The sequence below is a fragment of the Delphinus delphis genome, chromosome 4 (genome assembly GCF_949987515.2).
Source record: "Delphinus delphis chromosome 4, mDelDel1.2, whole genome shotgun sequence".
Taxonomy (NCBI): Eukaryota; Metazoa; Chordata; class Mammalia; order Artiodactyla; family Delphinidae; genus Delphinus; species Delphinus delphis.
Window position 1 is genome coordinate 72,097,791 of NC_082686.1, and position 20,303 is coordinate 72,118,093.

At 38.7% G+C, this 20,303-nt stretch overlaps 1 protein-coding gene across 1 annotated transcript; it reads left to right on the forward strand.

The window, feature by feature from the left end:
* Window positions 1-252: 252 nt before the first annotated feature.
* On the forward strand, window positions 253-15,265 carry FBXO45 (F-box protein 45). The gene is made up of 3 exons (XM_060010876.1): window positions 253-669; window positions 6,219-6,575; window positions 11,077-15,265. The coding sequence occupies exons 1-3, from the start codon at window positions 361-363 to the stop codon at window positions 11,260-11,262; spliced, it is 852 nt and encodes a 283-aa protein (XP_059866859.1). The 5' UTR covers window positions 253-360; the 3' UTR covers window positions 11,263-15,265.
* Window positions 15,266-20,303: the final 5,038 nt, after the last annotated feature.

The window sequence follows — 20,303 nt, forward strand, 5'->3', positions numbered from 1 at the left end:
CGGGGCCGAGAGGAACCGCGCGAGCTGGGCGTGCGCCCTTGCTTCGTGCCCTCAACCCGCATGGCGGAGGCACGGGCGCGCCGCCGGGAGGCCGTGCGAGTCGGGCCGTTCCGGCGCCCGCGCTGAGCCGCGGGGGAGGGGCGGGGGACGCCCGTGCGGCCGGTGCGTCTGCCCTCAGTGAGGCGGGGCGCGTGGCGGACGCCCCCGGGCAGGGGCGGGAGTGGTGGAGGGGCCGGACGGTAGTCTGTGAAAGGGGCGGTGAGCGAACTGCTCCTGTCTCAAGGCGAGGCTTGGCCTCCGGAGCAGAGACGGGGGGAAGCGGCGGCGGCGGCAGCGGCCCTTGGGCCGGCTGTTGAGGCGATGGCGGCGCCGGCCCCGGGGGCTGGGGCAGCCTCGGGAGGCGCTGGCTGTAGCGGTGGCGGCGGCGCGGGCGCCGGCTCCGGGGCCGCCGGGGCCGGGGGCCGGCTGCCCAGCCGGGTGCTGGAGTTGGTGTTCTCCTACCTGGAGCTGTCCGAGCTGCGGAGCTGCGCCCTGGTGTGCAAGCACTGGTACCGCTGCCTGCACGGCGATGAGAACAGCGAGGTGTGGCGAAGCCTATGCGCCCGCAGCTTGGCAGAGGAGGCTTTGCGCACGGACATCCTCTGCAACCTGCCGAGCTACAAGGCCAAGGTGAGGGAGCCCCGCGCCACGCCGCTGCCCCCGGTCCCGCTTGTCCGGGCCGCTCTCAGTGCTTCTCAGCTAAGCTTTTGAGTCGGAAGCCTCGCCTCACTATCCCGCCTTTCCACCGCTCCAGTCAATACCTTACCTTACCTCCCCGCGCCATGGAGATCCTCTTCTCTTTGGGTTGAAGTTCTGCTCCTTAACCCACCCCACTTCCGCGATACACTTTTTGAAGGGCCAGGTGGTTTCCCATCCCTGGTTTCCGTCACTCATTCTACTTTCCACAGTCTTTACCCTTAAAAACAGACCACCTCATTGTTGTAGGTTTCAATACTCATCCTATTTTTCTCCCTGCCCTTTATTAAATCACCTTGGCTGCCTTAACATCGGCTTAGTTTCTCAGATCTTTGCTTTCACCGCACCTTTTCCAAGCTCTGATTTATAACTATCTTTTCTTTATTTTTGACCAAGCACTCTTTAATTCCCTCCACTATGTTACAGGCTTATAAATGAGTGTGGTCCAAGGCATCGTGCTGACTTTCAACATAGAGGCTTTAATAGAATATCCTCCCATCGGCACCACTTAACAGTCATAATACTGCCATGTCCCACTATTATTAGCTACTTCCTTGCCACCTTTTTCGTAGTTCCACCTTGGTGTTGTGTCTCTTATGTTCTATTTGTCATCTAACATGCTGATTCCATTTTTGCTGCCTTTTTTCCCCTGCCAGATTCTTGTGATTAGTCTTGCTTTCATATGCAAGTAAAAATGTCAAGTAGCAGATAATGGTAGGACTGAGAGGATTCTTCAAGCAATGTAAATAAAAGGCCTTAAACTTGGGTTCAGTTTGGATGGAAACCACTCTTCAGAATAGCAGTCACCAAGAGCATATATGAGACAGGATGAAGTCTGACCTAGAATATGGTAAACATAAAAATACATTAACAACTAAAAAGGGAAAACATACCTTTTTAATGCTAGACTGCCAGTGGGGCCAGAATAAGGAGTAAATTTTTTTTCCATGTGAAATAGATGTAAAATGTATTCTTCTGTAATAAAACAGATTTTAGTTTAATAAGATAAGGAATATCGCTTTTTAATATGTCAGCTGTGAAGTTGTTTTTCTATTAAATGAAATAATGTTAATTTGCGAGGACAGTATTTGTACATGGTAGATTCTCAATGGATACTAGTTGTAAGTCATATAGTAGAGTGCAGTAGATTGCAGTTTTGTCTTACTGTGCCTGATAAACGTGTAGATTTCATGAGTCTTATTTTTTACTTTTCCATAAAGTTTATTGTTTTTACTTATTTTAAATTAAGACATTTTTGTAATTGGTCTGTAATAGTCATGTTCACATGATTCAAGATTCATATAATAATATGTAATAGATAATGTATTCATGTGAAGAATACATGATTCAAAAGAAGCAAAGTGATGTAAAGCAAAATGTCTTCCTTTTGTCCTTATACCACCGCCATCCAGGTTGGAGGCAACCTATGTTACCTATTTCTTCTGTATCCTTCCAGAGATATTTTAGGTTTCATAAGTTTTTAATACTTTGTATGCCTTTGTACTACTTGCACTATAGGTATTATAGACCTGTACTAATCACATGTACATTCAGATATTGCAGGACTTTTCTTGAATATCTTGAAGATAAAAGATTAATTCAGAAGGAGTCATATAGCCTAGTAGGGACGTCCTCAGTCTAGTAGAGGAGAAAAAAATGTATAGAAATAACTAGTGGTTATTAGTTAGAAATGGTAGAAATTGTTGCTAACTGTTAGAGATATAAATATATATATATACTAGAAGTTTACTGGAAGAGATTTACAAGTTGAGTGGATGATTGTAGAAGGTTTGGGGTTGAGATTGTATTTGAGCTGAACTTTAAAGATGGGGAGAATGTGAACATTTTACTAAGAGGAAGTACCCTGAACAAAATCAAGGCAATGGAAAGCAGAGGGTTTGTACAGCATATATTTTTATTTAAAAAAATATGAATGTTAGGCACTATGCTCAGTTTTGCAGATGCAATGGTGAATAAAAACAGATACAGACTCTTATGGATGCCTTGCCATATGGCACTTACAATCTAGTGCGGGGAAGTGGGTATTAATCAAATAGTCACACAGTTGTAAAATTGCATTTGTGTTAAGTCCTACGAAGGATGGATACATGATGCTCTGAATGTCAGTAATGGAGAATTTGAACTAAGTAGGGAGGTCAGGGAAGGCTTTCTCTGAGGAAATAATGCATGAACTGAGACCTGAATGATAAGGATAAATAGGCCAGAGAGAGAGAAGAGCCTTCCAGGAAGGAACCTGATGAGTATGAGGGACAGAAAATAATCGATGTGGCTGGAGCATAGACAGCAAAAGTGAGGCACGTTTGAGAAAGATGGAAGAGGTGGACTGGGGCCAAACAAAAGGAAGCCATTTTAAATTGTAAGCAAAAGGGGGTTAGGAGTGTGGGGATTGGTGATGTGATATTTTTCCATTTTTTAGAGGTTATTCAGACTTAAGAATGGAGAACAGGTTGGAGGGAGACCTTAGAAATATGAGTATTAGGAAGTATGTAGTAAAAGAGATGGGGAGAAATTTAGAATAAATTTAGGAAATAAAATCTACAGCACTTGGCAATAGATTTGAAATAGGGGGGAGGAAGAGGGAGGTGCTCAGGGTGACTCCTAGGTATCTGGCTTATATGATATAGGGATTACCTGGGCTAGATTTTGGATGAATAACAATGAGTTCAGTTTTGGTAGAACAGAGTTTACAGTGTTTTTAAGACATCCGAGAGTTTTCAGATAGGCATCTGTTACAATTTGTAGCTTGGAGGAAAGGCTAAAGATATAAAATAGTTTAGTTAGATTGAATTGTGATAGGAAATATGATTGTAAAGTTAAGCTGAAACTAGATATATCATGGAGGTCCTTGACATACAGCCTTCAGTCTGTAGTTTGGGCTTTGTCTTACAGCTGGAAAACACAGAAATTTGAACAAAGGAGGGACGAAGTAAGAGCTGTGCTTTAGAGAAACCAGTCCATAAGGTGAATTCAGGAAGGCAGGGGTTGGTGCCTATACCAGAGGTACTTAAGACCAGAACAAGTGTATAGAGCAGAGACGGGGGTGGCTGGGAGAGGAATTGCAAGAAAACAAGTCCACATAGGTGGACAGCTGACTGGGTGAGGTGGGATGAAGAAGAAGGAAGGGTCAAATAGGATTTCCAGGGAGCCTGGGTAACTGAGAAAATGATGAGAACAGGCTTGGGATAGCATAAAACTGGAAAGTATTTGGAGTTGTCAATCTAATTAGGATTTGTCTTCTTTTTTTTCTTTTTGCGGTACGCGGGCCCCTCACTGCTGCGGCCTCTCCCGCTGCGGAGCACAGGCTCCAGACGCGCAGGCTCAGCGGCATGGCTCACGGGCCCAGCCGCTCCGCCGCATGTGGGATCCTCCCGGACCAGGGCACGAACCCGTGTCCCGTGCATCGGCAGACGGACTCTCAACCACTGCACCACCAGTGAAGCCCCTAGGATTTGTCTTCTTTTTAAAAGTTCATGTTTTACATATTACCAAGTAACATCAGTTATTCCAGTCATACTTGGCATCTAGCTATAATTGTCTAAATTTCAGACTTACATCCTAAATTAGGTCTTAAAGCTGTTTGCTATAATGCAAAATCCAGGTTACGCATGAGACTGTGTAGCAAGAACTATAGATTGTTTTTATTTATTTGTGTATTTTTCCATTTTATCTGATTTTTCACATTATCTCTAAAAGATAAGGACACTTAATCACAATACCATTAGTACATCTAAAGTATAAAGAAATTAATGATAATTCCTTTATATAAAAAGTTTGGTGTTCACATTTCCAATTGTCTCATAAATGTCAAATGTTATATCTTTAATTTTCAGTTTATTTAAGCAAGATCTATATAAAGTTCCCATGACAAACAGTTGATATGTCTTTTAAGGCTATTTTAGTCTACAGATACACCCTCCATCTCTCTCACCTCTTACCCCGGCAGTTTATTTGTTGAAGAAACCAGGTTGTTTACCCTGTAGAGAGGTTCCCTCAATCTGGATTTTGCTGATTTCATTCCCATGGTGTTGCTTAACATGCTTTCTGTCCTCTGTATTTCCTATAGAAGTTTGATCAATTTAGGTTAGATTAGATTTTTTTCAAGATATGTTTTACTAGAGTCAAATGGTTGAGGTGTGTACAGCACTTTTAGGTACTTAAAAGTGTGTTATAATAAGAACAGATCGGAAAAAATTTAGGTATACTTCAGGTTTACATCCTGTTTATGAAAATATGGGATATCTGAACCAAGGAGGTTTTTTGATTTTGTTTTAATCTGTCCTCTGGAGTACAACAATTAAACAGTGAAGTACTTGCTAATGGTAAATGAGAACTGGATGAGGGGACTGGATGCTTGACTTCTCTTTGGGGCTCTTGTGCTAACTACCTGTTGACTTTACGCCTGTGTCCCCATCCCTGAGTTGAAGTAGGTGAACTTTAACGTCTTTCCTAATGCTGAAATTCTGTGATTCTGGAGTTGATTTCTCAGGTTAACTAAAGCAATAGGTCCCAGCCTTCAGCTGCTTTTGGGTTGTTTGAATAAAGAAGGGATTTTCTAAAAAACGTACAAACTAAAACCTATAAATTATTAAAACATGAGAGAATGTTATTATTTGTACAGAGTAGCAATTTTCATATTGTCTTTATTTTGGAAACTTAAAAAACTGGATTACTGAAGGTCAACTATCCTGTCCTGTCAGTGGTAGCTGCTGTTAATGACTATCTCTTTATAAATTTTAGTGATTGAATTTATGCTATCTAGGGGATTATTTGATTTGGTAAAATGAGAGTGGTGATGTCTCAGTGTATGAGTAATACCTAGCAAGGAGGCTGAGGATCTAAGATAGTTTGTGGTTATTAAAATTTTTCATAAACTCTAGAGCTGATATGCCTAAGTTCTCTATTTTACTTAAAATACAGTTCTTTTTGGTGGCAGCATTGCCAACACGAAAACTGTGCATATCTTAACTTTTTAATGTAAAAATATCGAATATAAACAAGAGTATAGAAAATAACCTCCCTATACCCATCACGAAGCTTTACCAGTGATTAATTCATGGGCAGTCTACTTTCATGTCTACCTTGCCCACTCTCCCATTCCATTCCTGGATATTTCAAAGCAATTCGCAGATATGTCACCCATAAACATTTCAGTACTATCTCTAAAATATAAGGATTCTTGTGTATATCTTTTGATGTGTTAAGAAGTCTATTTGGAGAAATTATACTGTGGTTTAGAATTTTAGTCAATAATGAAACAGCTGGCAGTTTTATTTTTAATGTTGCATAATTTATTATGTTAGGATCCCATGCTGAAACGTGAGCCATTTTTGAGAAATAATTATTGTATTACTTAAAATATATAACTTTATTGTTTAAAAACATGTAGCCTAAAGTTTGGGTACTTTTTAATGTTTAAGAAAAATTAAATTTCTGTTTCTTTTGTGTGCTTTCCATCTTTTCAGATACGTGCTTTCCAACATGCTTTCAGCACTAACGACTGCTCCAGGAATGTCTACATTAAGAAGAATGGCTTTACTTTACATCGAAACCCCATCGCTCAGAGCACTGATGGTGCAAGGACCAAGATTGGTTTCAGTGAGGGCCGCCATGCATGGGAAGTGTGGTGGGAGGGCCCTCTGGGCACTGTGGCAGTGATTGGAATTGCCACAAAACGGGCCCCCATGCAATGCCAAGGTTATGTGGCATTGCTGGGCAGTGATGACCAGAGCTGGGGCTGGAATCTAGTGGACAATAATCTACTACATAATGGAGAAGTCAATGGCAGTTTTCCACAATGCAACAATGCACCAAAATATCAGGTGAGGAACTGGCTTAATTTGTTTTAAATTTACAAAATTTTATATAGCAGCATTATTTGTCTTTTTGGTAACTTTTAAATATATAGTGTAACTGGCCTTTTTTGGCTACTCTGACAATAATCTTTAGTATCTCAGTATTTGTTTCCTAATACATATTCAATCTGAGCAATCTGTCTTTAAATCAGGTTGGGAAACTTTTTGTATACAGGGCCAGATAGTAAATATTTTAGGCTTTGTTGTCCATACTGTCTCTCACAACTGTGCAACTATGTTGTTATAGCACAAAAGCAGCCGTGAATTATGTAAATGAATGAGCATAGCTGTATTCCAGTAAAACCTTATTTATAGACTGCAGGCCAGATTTGGCCCAGGGGCCATAGTTTGCCAACTTGTGCTTTGGATTGTAATCTTTCTCATATCATGCACATCGAAATTTACTTTTTCTGGATACCTCACCCCCTCACCCCCACAACTGCACCTGTGTGCATGTGCATACATACTTACCCTCTGCTACTTATTAATCTGGATTGTATTTAAAGCGTCTGGAGGTGTCAGCAATTTCCATAAACATAGGTGAGTTCAGGCACACTACTGCCTATTTATTTATTTGGCCACCCCGCACGGCATGCGGGATCTTAGGTCTCTGATCAGGGATCGAACCTGTGCCCCCTGCAGTGGAAGCACAGAGTCTTACCACTGGACCGCCAGGGAAGTCCCAAACTACTACATTTAAAAATTCTTCTTAAAAAAAATATTTATTTATTTATTTGACTGCATCAGGTGTTAGTTGCGGCACGCAGATTTTTCGTCGTGGCGTGCGGGCTTCGTGGTCCCACGGCATATGTGAGATCTTAGTTCCCTGACCAGGGATCAAACCCGGGTCCCCAGCATTGGAAGGCAGATTCTTAACCACTGGACCACCAGCAAAGTCCCTAAAAATTCTTAGCCTTAAGCCATACTCACTTGATTCTAGGGTCATAATTATAGTTCCTATTTGTAAAAGCTATATGATTACCATAGATTCAGCAGAGTGTAAAAAATAATAATCTGATAAGAACTTGGAAATTTTAAGGAATTATAGATAGTACATTTCAGAGGAACATGTGGTTTGAAAGCTCTAGCCTCAGTAATGACCTCAAGTGAGACATAATAAAGTAGAAGAACTAAGATATATCTCATTTCCTGATGTATAAAAGCCTGGAAGGATTTTCTTTCATAGAATCCTTTCCTTACTGTCCTTTCAGGCTCTGCAAATGCCCTAAGGAGAACGGACTTAATAATCATTGAAGATAAAGACCTATGACTAACCTTGTGACTTTGTAGTGAAAGTCCTTTATTCTTTATTTTTCAGAGAACATACTCTGTGTGATTTCAGTCCCTTTAAATTTATTGCAGCATGTTTTATTCCCAGCATATGGTTTACCTTGATAAATGTCTATGTATGCTTGAATATATATTCTGTTGGATGGAATAATCTATTAAGGACAGCTAGGTCAAATTGGTTGGTAGTGTATAAGTCTTCTATCTGCTTTCTGTATTTTCTTTCTACCTGTTCTTTCATTTACTAAGGAGTATTAAAATCTCCAACTACAGTTGCTGATTTATCTATCTCTTCTTCCAGTTTTGTCACTTTTTGCTTCATGTGTTTTGGAACTGTTATTAGGTGCATATACATTTAAAATTGTTATATCTACCTACCTGGTTAACTCTTTTATCATTATGAAATGACCTTCTTTGACTCTAGTAATATTCCTTGTCTTTACGTCTATTTTGTCTGATATCAATAAAGCCAATCCAACTTTCTTATGCTTACTATCGCAAAGTACCTCTTTTCCCTCATCCTTTTACTTTTAGACTGTCTTTGTATTTAAAGTGGGTCCCCCAGACAGCATGTAATTGGATCTTGCTTTTTATCTAACCCAGTCTCTTGATTTGAGTAGTTAGTCCATTTATATTTAATGTAATTGTTGGACTGCTTGATATCATCCTTGTTTCTGTGCCTCTGAAGCTGTGTTCTTTTTTTCTCTGTTTTTTGGATTCATTACTTTCTGTTGTTCTGTCTTCAAGTTCATAGATTTTTTTCTTCTTGTCATTTGAACTCTGCTATTGAGCCAGGCTAGTGAATTTTGGTTATTGTGCCCCTCAGTTCTAAAATTTTCATTTTTATAGTTTCCGTTTCTCTACTGAGATCTCTATTTGTTCATTTATTAATACTATATTTTTCTTTAATTCTTTGGGTATATTTTATAACTACTTTAAGTCTTTGCCAAATCCAGCATCTAAGGCCCACTTGGAGTCTGTTTCTACTGACTGCTTTTTTCTCCATGAGTATGAGTTACACTTACCTGTTTCTTTTCGTATCCAGTCATTTTTTAAATGAAAATTGGACATGGTAGATAATATATAGTAGTGACTCTGGAATGTTTTGTTTCTTTAGAAGCTACTTTGTACTTCTGAAAACTGTAGGCTTTCTTGTTCTAGTAGGCAGTTAACTTGCCTGCACTGAAACTATACAGCAGCTTATGTCTTTATTCAGTTTTTTTGGCCTCTAGCTGCTACTTTTTCTGCCTGGTTCCCTGGGGGTTTCCCCTGTGTTTGTGTAATACAGTCATCACATGAGGATTTGGGCAGAGTTTATTTTCAGATTTTGGGGCTCATCTTCTTTGTGGTTTTTTGCTTGCAGAGTTCCTCTAAGTTTCCAGTTGCTCTGCTGTCTCCAAATTTTGTCCTCTGACACCTAAAACTGTAAGACTGTCTTTCTGCTCTCTGTGCTATGTGTATGTATGCTGTATGCTCAAACGTAAAGCAAACTTGCAGATTTCACTTGGAGTGGTTCTATTTTGTTATTTTCATCTTCTGTAAAACAGGGATAACTCCTGGGATTGATATGAGAATTAAATGAGATAATATAAAATCACTCAACAATACTCATGAAAATATTAGCTTTTATTTCCTTTTTTTTTTTGCGGTACATGGGCCTCTCACCGCTGCGGCCCCTCCCGCCGTGTAGCACAGGCTCCGGACGCGCAGCCCCAGCGGCCATGGCTCACGGGCCCAGCCGCTCCGCGGCATGCGGGATCCTCCCGGACTGGGGCACGAACCCGCGTCCCCCGCATCGGCAGGCGGACCCTCAACCACTGCACCACCAGGGAAGCCCCTAGCTTTTATTTCTGATTTTTGCTGTTGTTTGTGTTTTGTTTGTAACAGTAGTGATGATGGTGATTTGGAGGTTCTTAAAATGGGGTTAATCTGTGAGTTGGGCAGAGGGAGAGAAAAAGTAGATGTTGGTAGTTATTTGTGATAGGAAATACAATGAAGGAAAGTAATGATAGCAGCAGGGGGTATCATAATTTGGAAGTATTAAATTATGGTTTTTTGATTGCAAATGTTAGGACTTTCTGCCTCCAAGTATATAGATGCAACAGCCTTTAATACATGCAAATTATAAGGATAAACATGCTCTTTCTTTGTTTACTTTTCCAAATGGGAAAAGAAATGGGTAATTGTGCTTCCAGTTTAGTTTAACAATCAGTACTGCTATTCTTATAACAAACGGGTGTTTCAGAGTAGTGGACCACAAAGTGATTGTTTAATAAGCCTATTCTGCATCTTTAGAACCTATAGTCAGATTTGGCTATTCATGATTATGTAAGTTCCGTGTTGTATGTAGAACTGCTTTGTAAATTTTAAAGGTTGTGGAAGTGTTTTATTATAGTAATTTTTTTTATTGTGGTAAAATATACACAACAATCTTTATTCTTTTAACTATTTGTAAGTGTATAATTCAGTGGCATTAAATACATTCACAATGTTGTATAACCATCATCACTATATATACCCAAAACTTTTTCATCATCCCCAGCATAAACTCTGTGCCCACTGAACAATAACTCCACATTTCTTCCTCCCCCAAGCCTCTGGTAACCTCTATTCAATTTTCAATCTATATGAATTTGAATATTCCAGGTGCTTGATACAAGTGGTATCATATAATATTTGTATTTTTGTGTCTGGCTTATTTCTCTTAGCATAATGCTTTCAAGGTCCATTCATGTTGTAGCACATACTAAAATTTCATTTCTTTTTAAGGTTGAATAACATTCCATTGTATGTATGTACTATAGTAATTTGAGAAAATTTAGGTAGCCTTTTTTGGTAAAATATGCCAAGTTATAGATTTTAGTGGTAACCTTCTTAAGAAAAGTCTTTAAAAAGAATAAATAAAATCTGGGGACTGTTCAGGAAGAATATTTAAATTTTCAGTATTAAATATAAATCCCACACAAGTCTTAAGTTTTTTTAAAAAAAAACTATCAAAACAAACATTTATGATGAAATTGATGTATGTTCTTTTTCTAGATGTTTCTCCCTGACCAAATAACTTTTTTGGTTTTTCTAGATAACTTTTGAGATATATTCTTAATAATATTTTTAACTTGATTACATCTAGCTGTGCCTTTGATGGGTTTTCTTCTTACCTTCTTTTGATGTCTGTTTGCAGATAGGAGAAAGAATTCGAGTCATCTTGGACATGGAAGATAAGACTTTAGCTTTTGAACGTGGATATGAATTCCTGGGGGTTGCCTTTAGAGGACTTCCAAAGGTCTGCTTATATCCAGCAGTTTCTGCTGTATATGGTAACACAGAAGTGACTTTGGTTTACCTTGGAAAACCTTTGGATGGATGACAGTGGCTTTCTTGGGATGAAAGACAGAGTGGAGGAGATACCTGCTTATGGAAAGTAGAATCATGAAGTGACAGTGTCATACATGCATGCCCAAGAAACATCCTGAAAAAACACATGATATTGTTAACTGGAGAAGCAACTCTACAGCAGAGATTATCTTAGTGTTTCCTCTTTTCTACTGGGCCAGAAAAATCCTCAGGGTTGCAGTTGGTTGAGTGGGCAGTTGACATATGCATGTTTCAACAGATTTTGTCTCTAAGTTAGCGATGTGATATTTTCAACTTCTAAGGTGAGATCTTAGAGATGGTGTAAAAGGGATAAGATAGGGAACTAGCAAGAGTTTTAAGTAGTGTGTTTGTGAAGAAAGACTGATCCTGTTTTACAACTGCCTGTTTTTTCTCCAGACCCTTTTTTCCAGCCAGCTTGACTATTAGAAAAGTATGAAACTGGTTGGATTTTATTTAATATTTTTAATATATTGAGAAGCATGGTCTGCCTGGACTGCACTTCTCTAACGGTGAGATATAAAATTGTGCAGCTATTTTAAAAGTTGTATATACAATATGTGTGTAAAAAAAAAACTGTAAAAAAAAAACAGGACAAAGGAGTTGCTTTGTTCTAGTTCAGTTTCTTAAAAACCACTACATGGTACAAAATTAGAATAACATTTAGGGACAGTTTGGTAACTACAAAGAAGAAAATTTTAAGAGGAGATGTGTTGTATTGGCTCATTTTGTATTATATTTGGCTTACAGTTTCCATGCCTATTACAGTCTGATTTATTTTTTTAGCCATCAAAATTATTATACAGGTCCCTCAAATCTCCAGGCCAAGATTGAGGGAAGGCAAATCTATTTCTAATCATTCGTATATCAATAATAATAATAATGTGCATCTTATAGAATCTGGTTTTATTTTTTGACCTGCAAGAAAGTGTCTCATAAGAACAGAGAGCATTGCCATTTGTTCTTATAGGCCTCAAATATGAAAGCTGTTAGTCACAGACCTTAAGAAAATAATTGATCAATGGTCCTTTTATTTTGTAACTTTATAATGCTGTAGATATTATAATTTTTTAATTTCATATTGTTTACATCATGCAACAATCTAAGCCTCAGACTCTTTATTGGGGTTGTCAAGAAAATGTTTACTCATCCATCTGAAACAGTGCCAACCTGAACCCAGCTTAAGAATGTTCTTTATCTCATTATAAATAATTGCCCCCATGGGACTTGAAATAAAATACCTTATGCTGGAAACTTCAGGTTGGTGATATTTTGAAGGTTTTATTGTAGAAGAGTTTAACGTTAATTCCTATTCAGAATTTTTGACTAAGAAATCTGATTTCACTAATACTCTTTCAAATTAATAATTCAACGTACATGAGCTGAGATTTTCTTTTGTTAGAAAGGAAACAAACATCTTTCTGTATGAAAGTATAAATTGTATGGTTTCAGATACATCTTTGTGATAAGAAGTGACTAAGGCAAGTGGAATCTTTGTAGTTTTTAGGTTTTGCTGTATGCATATTTTGTTTTGAATCTAAAAAAATTAGGGACAGCAAGCATCTGGCTGTGGTTCTTGGGTTGCTCCTTGCGAGTTAATATTATCAGTACTCCTGTGAAACAAGGGATTTCAGTCATGAACAAAGATTTCATTTTTGCCACCTGAAAGGTTTACAAGTATTTGTTGTGTATTTGGTGTGTTGCTTAAAGGTGTAATCTGTTAAAGATCCTTTTTGATACCCACATCAAGAAAGAAACCTCCTAGAAACCATATTTAATACTACAGAGTGAAATTATATGTTAAATGTATTAGAGAACATAGCTGCTACAGAAATTGATTTTTCTTGGTGTAGAACAACTCAATTTGGCAAAGTTTAAAATTTAATTAAAGAAGAGATCTGGTTCAGGATAAAGATTGAACTAGTTAGAAAGCTATGAGGTCTTTTAAGCACTTGTTTCTTTTTCAGATTGTGATATGGTCAATTCAAGAGCTTTTGCTCAGAGTTTTGTTTATATCTTCTGTTTTGTCTTATTAGTAAACATTCATTTGTAACAAAGTTTTGAAGGTGCTGAATGGAAAATGGAAACACATGGTTATTGCATATTGAACCTAGAATCAAATGATTGCCTAAATATTAATAACAAGCCATTCTTGTCTCAAAGACTTAAATTCTTTAATATCCAATTTGCAAATTTTATAAAATGGAGGTTCATATTTAGCATGAGCATCAGGGGAATGAAGAGCCTTCATTTATAACCTGGTAAATTAATTTGTTACTGGAGACCAATAGTAGTTGTACAGAATACTAAGACAAACTGTTATAATGTTTGAGGAAATGGAATCTCTTTTTCATTGGTGCTGAGAGAGCACTTAGGTAGAAGCCAGTTGCCTCTGAATATTGAATATAAATCATCTAAACCAGTGGTTCTCAAACTTGGCTATAGTTTGGAGTCACAGGCATTTTGAAAAATATTGATGCTTGGGTCCCATACCCTAATATTCTGATGTTGGTCTGGGCTATGACATGACCATAAGGATTTTTAAAAACTTCTTAGGTGATTTCAATATGTTGCCAAGGTTGAGAACCACTGATCTAAATTCACCTTAAGTTTTCTCATCTGCAAAAAAAAAAAAAAAAAATCCTTGCTCCCTCCCTTCACTACCTCATAAGGATATTGGGGGTAAAGAAGAAAATAATGGGAAAGTGCTTGTGCTATGGATAAAAAGTGCTATTGAAAGGCAAAGTTATATTTGTTGTATTTCAGCTGAAACTATGATCAGGAAGAAATGTGTAGTTGAATTTGCTCTGTTGACTTTGGAAACCAGGAGCACTCTCTTTGGTTCTTAAATTTAGCAAAGCGTGCAGATGGGTAAGAAAACATTACTATTACTCTTATTCATTCTATGGTCTTCTGTCATACTTGGGATAGGCTGGTTTAATTATCTGGTTTTACACAGGAAAGAAGAAATATTAAGTTTTAAAGTCTGTAATGGTCAATGGCTCACAATTCATTAAAACTTTTCATACAAAGAATTCTGTGGTTAATATATGTCATTTCTTAGTTGCCGTTATTTTTTCATTATCTGACTTTTGAATATTGAACCATTTATTTCACCTTCTTCATTCTTATTCCTGTAAGTTTGGATATAGATTTGATAAGGCACCTAAACCAAGTAGGTGTTGCTCAGTTGAATACTTCAACTCATGGTTCCGTGATTAGGCATCTTCCATCTTTTAGATATGATTTGACCTGGGAGAGAGAGTTTTGAAAAGAACAGAGCCCTAACCCACGTAGTAGGTATTACAATTAACTTTTAATTTATGTCTCCAAACTGCTGTTTATATAGACTGTAATATTTATATTTTTGGTCGTTTAAAAAAATGAACAGTTTGATAAGATAGAAACTTGAATTTTAAAGATGAGTATTGAGATTACATTCTAGAACTCAAGACCACCACTTTAAAGCCTTCCTGAAAGGAACAGTTCATACCTAACCCAAATGCTATTCTAATAAAGCATTCCTCAGTTTCTCCAGCTGAATGTAATCTCTCCTTCCTTGAAATTTCCTTGTCTTTATATTTATCTATACATAGCTCATGCTGTATTACTTTGTACCTTGTATAAATTTATTTATATTTATTATTTGTTTATGTCTTAGCTCCCCTAAACATCTTAAGAAAGAATCTCTGATGGACTCATCTTTATGCTCATGTTATCAAACCCAATGTAGGAAGAAAAAAAGCTCTGAATTTACAGACGATAGTAACTAAAGATAGATGAGAAAAATTCTTTTTGTATCCTATCCGAGTGAAGCAAATCTGAGGCTTGTAAGGAAGAAATAGTGACTGTGAATGCATTTTAGCCATTCCCCTTTATTCTTAAATATTGGTAAACTCTGATACTTAGTTCTTGGTATAGATTTCTTATTTGTTTAGAATTAAAATTAGAATTCTGTATATTAATTTTTTGAAATTCTTTTTTGCTTTAGTTTCTTAATAAAAAATTAAGACAAACATTAATCCCCTGTGATTGCTTACATTTAAAACAAGGAATTTTTTTATATATTGGTCAGGAAGAAAAATGGTAATACCTTAGTAGCCAAATGTGTTGATGGAATTTACCTATAAATTCCATGCCTTTTAATAATGGAATCCACATTTTCCATGTTTAGAATGGACCATGGCCAGGGAATAATAATTCACTAGAATCCTGTTTCGCTATCGCCTCCACCCCCAGCTAACAGTTGTTTGATAATGCAGTTGTTTGCCAAGAGTTATGAGAATCAGGCATGGCTGAACAAATGGCTCCTGTGATCTAAAAGCTTAAAAGAATCAGTTGATCATGTTGCTGAAAGTTGCTTGATGTATTAATATGTTAAAATTTATACAAAGTTTTAATTTTCTAAAGGAAAATTAAGTAGGTGTAAAATTTCTGTATCCTTTTGTTTAGTGGGAAGAGATACTAGGGACAGCTTTACCAGTCTGTTGTCCTAATTTCTTTTTTGAATCCTCCCCCAAGCCATTTGCTTTTTATTTAATGTAGTCATTAAAATATTTTTGAGAGCAACATGTTCTCTACTTTTCAGAATATAGTTTGTTGAAAGAAGTAGCCCCTCAAGATTTAAGATTGTCATTGTTCCGCTTCTGTGTATAGGATTTCATGATGAATGAGTGACTCAAGAAGTAAGAATCATTTAGAGAGTTTTCCTTAGGTCACTCTGTTGACAGTCCTTAATTTCTGTTTCTTTTCTGAGAGGGGGGGGAAACATATAAGAGAAAGATTAGGGATTGTCTTTCTTCTCCCTCTTTTTCTCTATAAATGAAATGGAGGATGAAATTGAGTAATGGGAATGGTGTAGAGGTCCTATCTCCTTTGAGAAGGCTCCTGAAATGATTTATTAAAATGCTAATATCCATTTAGATTAATTAGAGGCATATTGTAATGGGAGTAGGCCAGATATCTTTATTCTAATGTATAAAAGGTTTTTTTATTCAGCCGTGCCCTTTGTTGATTACCTTTACTTTCGAAAGAAAGGATACTTAAGGTTCAAATGGGAGGGGTCAATGACTTCTCTCCCCACCTCAACAGTCCAGAGAGTGATATATGTAGTTCACAACTAAATTGCCCAGAGCTCTACCAGCCTCACTAGACTCCACAACCCAGTGGACAGAGTGAGGGGAGGGTACGCCTGGAGTACATTGAAAGGACAACCAACTGCTCTTTTAAGTAGTAACTCTACCAGGTAAAGGCTGGTGGGGTTTTTTGGTTTTGTTTTAATTCTCATGGCCTACATCTGTGTAACAATCCCTGCACTTCAGATTTTTTCAGATGCCTCTTTTAAAATGTTTTGAGGAGCTCAGTAATGTTCTAGCATTTTGGTTTTAAGGTAAGAACACTGGAGTAATAGTTCAGGAGTCACAAGCTCTAAGGCCTGGCAGTCCTGGTAGCCATGACATGGTTCCTGAGCAGATTTCTTCCCTTTTAGGGCTGTTTCTTTACGTGCTTAAATGAGGAGATTGACCCAGCTCAGTGGTTCTCATTTTGGGCTGCTCACTAGAATCACCTGGGAAGCTTTAATTTTTTAAACATCTTTATTGAGATATAATCAACATATAGTAAGCTACACTTATTTCAAGTGTGCACTTAGATAAGTTTTGACATAGGTATACACCCATCACAATCAAGTTAATATATACCTGGGAAGCTTTTAAAAGATAAGATTTCCAGGCAAATTAAATTAGATGGGGTAGGGGGGATGCACTCAGGCATCAGTAACACTATTTTTTTTTAAAGTTCCCAGTAATTCTCCTCTGACTAGAAATCACCATTCAGGACTGACTTTTGAAGAGACTGAGAGCGGAGGCAAAATCTCTTTTATGACCAGGAAAAACAAAACAAAACAACAACAACAACAAAATATATATATTTAGTTTATATAATATATAATTTGTTTTATATATATATTCATATATAAAACTCTAGCCCTTTACTGAGAACAAGTCAATGGCAGAGCCAGAGCTAGTAGCTAAGGCATCTAATACCTACCTCTTCTGTTTGTCCTTCTGTCATCCTTAGCTAAATATATGCAGTCATTTAAAAGAGAATGGACTTGAGGACACGGAGAGGGGGAAGGATAAGCTGGGGCGAAGTGAGAGCGTAGCATGGACATATATACACTCCCAAATGTAAAATAGATAGCTAGGGGGACGCAGCCACATAGCACAGGGAGATCAGCTCGGTGCTTTGTGACCACCTAGAGGGCTGGGATAGGGAGGGTGGGAGGGAGACGCAAGAGGGAGGGGATATGAGGATATATGTATAGGTATAGCTGATTCACTTTGTTATAAAGCAGAAACTAACACACCATTGTAAAGCAATTATACTCCAATAAAGATGTTAAAAAAATAAAAGAGGTCAGTGTCCTTATTAGGATTCTTTCAGGGACAGTGGATTTAGTATCCTTCCTGAATCAGGGTGGTTATGAAATTTGAGTGCTAAACCAAAGCTGAGAAGCTGCACCTGTGGTTTGTCACATGTTAGAATCAAACTTTTGACCTCTTCGAAAAAAAGGGAGATATAATCATTGAAAATTGCTGCAGGAGAGAAATGGTAAAAGCTGGTGTTACGGGTTGAGTTGTGTCCCACCCCCACCCCCAAAGTCCCAGGTGCCTCATAATGTGACCTTATTTGGAAATAGCATTGTTGCAGGTGTAATTAGTTAAGATCATACTGGAATAGGGTGGGTCTCCAATCCAGTGTGATTGGTGTCCTTATAAAAAGGGTATATTTGGACCCAGACATGCGCAGAGGGAGGATACCACATGAAGATAAAAGCAAAGATTGAGCAGAAGCCATGGAATATCAAAGATTGCCAGCAAAACTACCAGGTGCTAGGACAGAGGAGGCATGGAACAGATTCCTCCCTTACAGCTCTTAGAAGGAACCAGTTCTGCCCACACTTTAATCTTGGACTTCTGGCCTCCAGAACAGTGAGAAGATAAATTTCTCGGTTTTTTTTTGTTTTTGTTTTTTTTTTTGCGGTACGCGGGCCTCTCACTGGTGTGGCCTCTCCTGTTGCGGAGCACAGGCTCCGGACGCGCAGGCTCAGCGGCCATGGCGCACGGGCCCAGCCACTCCAACGGCATGTGGGATCTTCCCAGACCGGGGCACGAACCCGTGTTCCCTGCCTCGGCAGGCGTACTCTCAACCACTGGGCCACCAGGGAAGCCCCAAATTTCTGTTTTTAAGTCACCCAGTGTGTGGTATTTTGCTATGGCAGCCCTAGGAAATCAATATACCTGGTAAGTTTTTGCTCTACCAATTTTCCTATTTCTCTCTGGGGGCAACTTCGACGCTGTACTGTGTTGTTCACTGAATCAAGAGTAAGGCCAGGAAATATTTTCAAGGGTGTTATAGATTTGTTGGAAGGTCTTTTGTCAGGTTGCATTGGTAACCCAGAGTTTGTAAAGTACAATACGTAGTGTAGTGGTAAAGGGCATGGATTCTGGAGTCAAGACTGCCTGGATTCAACCCCAGTTCTACACTTAATAGCTGCGTAACTTTGGAGAAGACGTTTGATTTCTCTGTACCTCAGTTCTCTGTAAAAGGGGAACGGCGAGGGGAGTGCTAAATCGTTTATAGGATATGGTGAGGTTGAAATGAAAGGCACATTGAGCTGCTTTAGAACAGCGCCAGGAACATAGTAAGCATTCAGTACATTTCTCATTATAATAGGTAAATATCATTAAGAACCGACCTTGAGAAAAAAGCAAGTGTGTGTGTGTGTGTGTGTGTGTGTAAAAAAAATTTTTTTAACACATTTGGTCCTAAAATTAGGAATAGGAAACATTAAAAAAAAAGTATTCAAAGCAAGAGAAACTTTAGGTAGTTTAAGCAAAAGAGACAGATTAAGGGGTATTTCACAGAGGACCATGGCAAGAATGCAGTTGGACTTCACAAGGGACTTGCACAAAGCAAGGGAAAGGCATCAGGAGCCTGGGAGTATCTCTTCTTCCTCGTCTCTGAGACATCTCTTCACTCGTTCTCTTCTACATAGTTCACTTTGTGGAAAATGGCTGCCTTGTACCTCTTCGTTCAGATATCAACCCAGGATGAGATTGGACCCCTAGTCCTAATACCAAATTCGAAAGATAGGGACTCCACTTCACACTCCAGTCAGCTGTGGTCATGTCATAGGGTGGGGAGCAGGTTCACTAGTACCGAAGCTGCTAGGGTCCCAAATCTGTACCCAATGGCTGGGAGGGGAGAGGAGGGTAGTTGGGAGGCAGTCACAGAGAAGAGAGGCTGGATACCACACAAACACCAACAAACGTGCTTTTTGTTTTGTTTTGTTTTGTTTTGCGGTACGCGGGCCTCTCACTGCTGTGGTCTCCCCCGTTGCGGAGCACAGGCCCCAGACACACAGGCTCAGCGGCTATGGCTCACGGGCCCAGCCGCTCCGCGGCATGTGGGATCCTCCCGGACCGGGGCACGAACCTGCGTCCCCTGCACCGGCAGGCGGACTCTCAACCACTGTGCCACCAGGGAAGCTCCCAAACGTGCTTTAAAAAAAAAAAAAAATTATTGGAGTATAGTTGATTTACAATGTTGTGTTAGTTTCAGGTGTACAGCAAAGTGAATCAGTTACACATATACGTATATCCACTCTTTTTTTTTTTAGATTATTTTCCCGTATAGGCCATTATGGAGTATTGAGCAGAGTTCCCTGTGCTATACAGCACGTTCTTATCAGTTATCTATTTTATATATTGTAGTGTGTATATGTCAATCCCAATCTCCCAATTTATCCCTCCCTGCCTTATCCCCTGGTAACCATAAGTTTGTTTTCTACATCTGTGACTCTACTTCTCTTTTGTAAATAAGTTCATTTGTACCCTTTTGTTTAGATTCCACATGTGATATGATACTTGTCTTTCTGTGTCTGGCTTACTTCACTCGGTATGACAGTCTCTAAGTCCATCCACGTTGCTGCAAATGGCAATATTTCGTTCCTTTTTTATGGCTGAGTAGTAT